Raw genomic sequence first — 2,122 nt, 5'->3', positions numbered from 1 at the left:
ATAAATAAATCTGGGAAAATCTGAATAATCTGTGGCTTATAGCAATGTCCAAATCCTAGTTGTGATATTATGGTGCAGTCTGCTAATCACTACCATTGCAGGAATCTGGGCAAAGGTTCTCTCTGTATACAAGGGATCTCTCTCTGTATTATTTCTTACAACTTTGTATGACAGTTATACCAATAAAAATTTCAATTAAAAAAGACACTGACTTTTATTTACCTTTTGTGTCTTCATTAAAAATCTAAATAACTTTCAACATGGTTTTGTTTCATACATATTATTACAGTATTTAGAGTCTTCCAGTGAATTTCCAAGTTAAAACAATTAATGAGTCTCTTCCTGGGCACCCATGACACCTATCTCAATGTACCTTGTTTGATACTGCATTTGTTTTTCTCCCTTACCCAACGATGACCTTTGTGAATGTAGAGATTTTGGTCTTTCTGTGTTTCTATTGTTTATAATGTGTTTTGTGCTATATACGTGTGCTCTGTGCTAAGTTGCTTCAGTTGTGTTGAACTCTTTGCAACCCTATGAACTGTAGCCTGTCCATGGGATTTTCCAGGCAAGAATACTGGAGTAGGTTGCCATTTCCTTCTCCAGGGATCTTCCCTTAAATTATTACCATTAAAAGTCTGCTTGAGCTGGAACTCTGCACAGGGAGAAACAGTAAAAAATTATTGTTTTCATTAAAGAATTAATTGAAATGTCCCTTAAAAGTATAAATTCTTCTTTTTTTTAGTTTAAATTCTTGTTGGTGTTTAACTTAATTGTAAATAAAAGTTAGCCATATCTGGTCTGTGTTGATTATTTACTTTGAATAAATACTGACTTTTTCAGTTTCAACAGAGCTTTCTTCACGTCCTTGTTCCTCAGGGTGTAGACCACAGGGTTCAGAAGGGGCGTCATCACAGTGTAGAAAACAGCCACAATCCTGTCCACAACCTCCTTGGAGCCTGGTCTCAGGTAAATGAAAACAAGGGGAACATAGAAGCAAAGGACCACAGTGCAGTGGGAGGCACAGGTCTGGAAGGCTCTCCATCTCCCTTCCGAGGTGCAGATCTTCAGGATGGAATGGACGATGGACACATAGGACAGCATAATAAGAAGAAAGCAGCCCAAGGCCACCAACCCAATGTTGACAAAGATCACCATCTCCACGGTGGACGTGTCTGCACAGGCCAGTTTGAGGATAGATGGTGCATCACAGATGTAATGCTGGATCTGGTTGGGCCCGCAGAAGGGCAAACGGAATGTCGGTATGGTCTGGGCAGCAGAGTGCAGAGAGCCACTGAGCCACGTGGTTGTGGCCAGGATGGCACACATCCTCCCACTCATCATGCTGGCATACCTGAGTGGGTAACTGATGGCCAGGAAGCGGTCATAGGACATGACGGTGTAGAGGAAGCACTCGGTGCTGCCCAGGAAGTCAAAGGAGTAGAACTGGGCCACACAGCTGGGAAAAGAGATAGGACTGCCTTCAGGTGATTCCAGGGTCATCAGCATTTTGGGCACAGTGACCGTGGAGTACCACATGTCAATGAAGGACAGGTTGCTCAGGAAGTAGTACATGGGGGTGTGCAGGTGGGGATTCACTATAATCAGTAGCATGATGAGAAGATTTCCCACGATGGTGAGGACATAGATCACCAGGAAGATTCCAAAGAGGAGCATGTCCAGCTCTGGTGCATAGGGAAGGCCCGTTAGAATGAAAGTTGTCACCAGGCTCGCATTTGTCATTTCTCTTCTGTATGGTACTCTGTTCCTACAGGAAGGACTACAGCAAATCCAACACTGACATATTTGATATAAGAACATATTTCAATATTAAATATGCCAACTACATCTTAGCTTATAGAGAAAACAATGGATAAATTTTTACAAAGATAGCAGATAGCACTTTTGCTTCATCATGGGGCTTTGAGGAGGAATGGTTGTTTCTCTATTGTAGAACCTAAATCGCCCAATAGAAAAGAATCAGCCAAATTAAAAAGAGGACTGAATTCATATAAAATCAGCTAAATAGACAAGAGGAGTAAATTTTATACTCTATTTTCTGTGGAATTAGTAAAGATATACCCAAACTAGCTACTTTCCAGAGTTGGTAACTACTCTAAGA

General features: G+C 41.2%; 1 protein-coding gene across 1 annotated transcript; it reads right to left on the bottom strand.

Moving 5' to 3' along the window:
* Nucleotides 1–810: 810 nt before the first annotated feature.
* On the bottom strand, nt 811–1,743 carry LOC105002013 (olfactory receptor 10G9-like). Its single transcript, XM_010858465.1, has one exon. It carries the CDS (start codon nt 1,741–1,743, stop codon nt 811–813), a length of 933 nt encoding a protein of 310 aa, XP_010856767.1.
* Between the last annotated feature and the right edge of the window lie 379 nt (nt 1,744–2,122).

Source organism: Bison bison, unplaced genomic scaffold (genome assembly GCF_000754665.1).
Source record: "Bison bison bison isolate TAMUID 2011002044 unplaced genomic scaffold, Bison_UMD1.0 scf7180017864388, whole genome shotgun sequence".
Classification (NCBI taxonomy): Eukaryota; Metazoa; Chordata; class Mammalia; order Artiodactyla; family Bovidae; genus Bison; species Bison bison.
The sequence above is the reverse complement of the archived record's forward strand: the minus strand, read 5'-3'. Positions and strand labels throughout refer to the sequence as shown.

Excerpts from the sequence above, each read along its gene's own strand:
- LOC105002013 (XM_010858465.1), bottom strand. The coding sequence starts at position 1,743 with ATGACAAATGCGAGCCTGGTGACAACTTTCATTCTAACGGGCCTTCCC.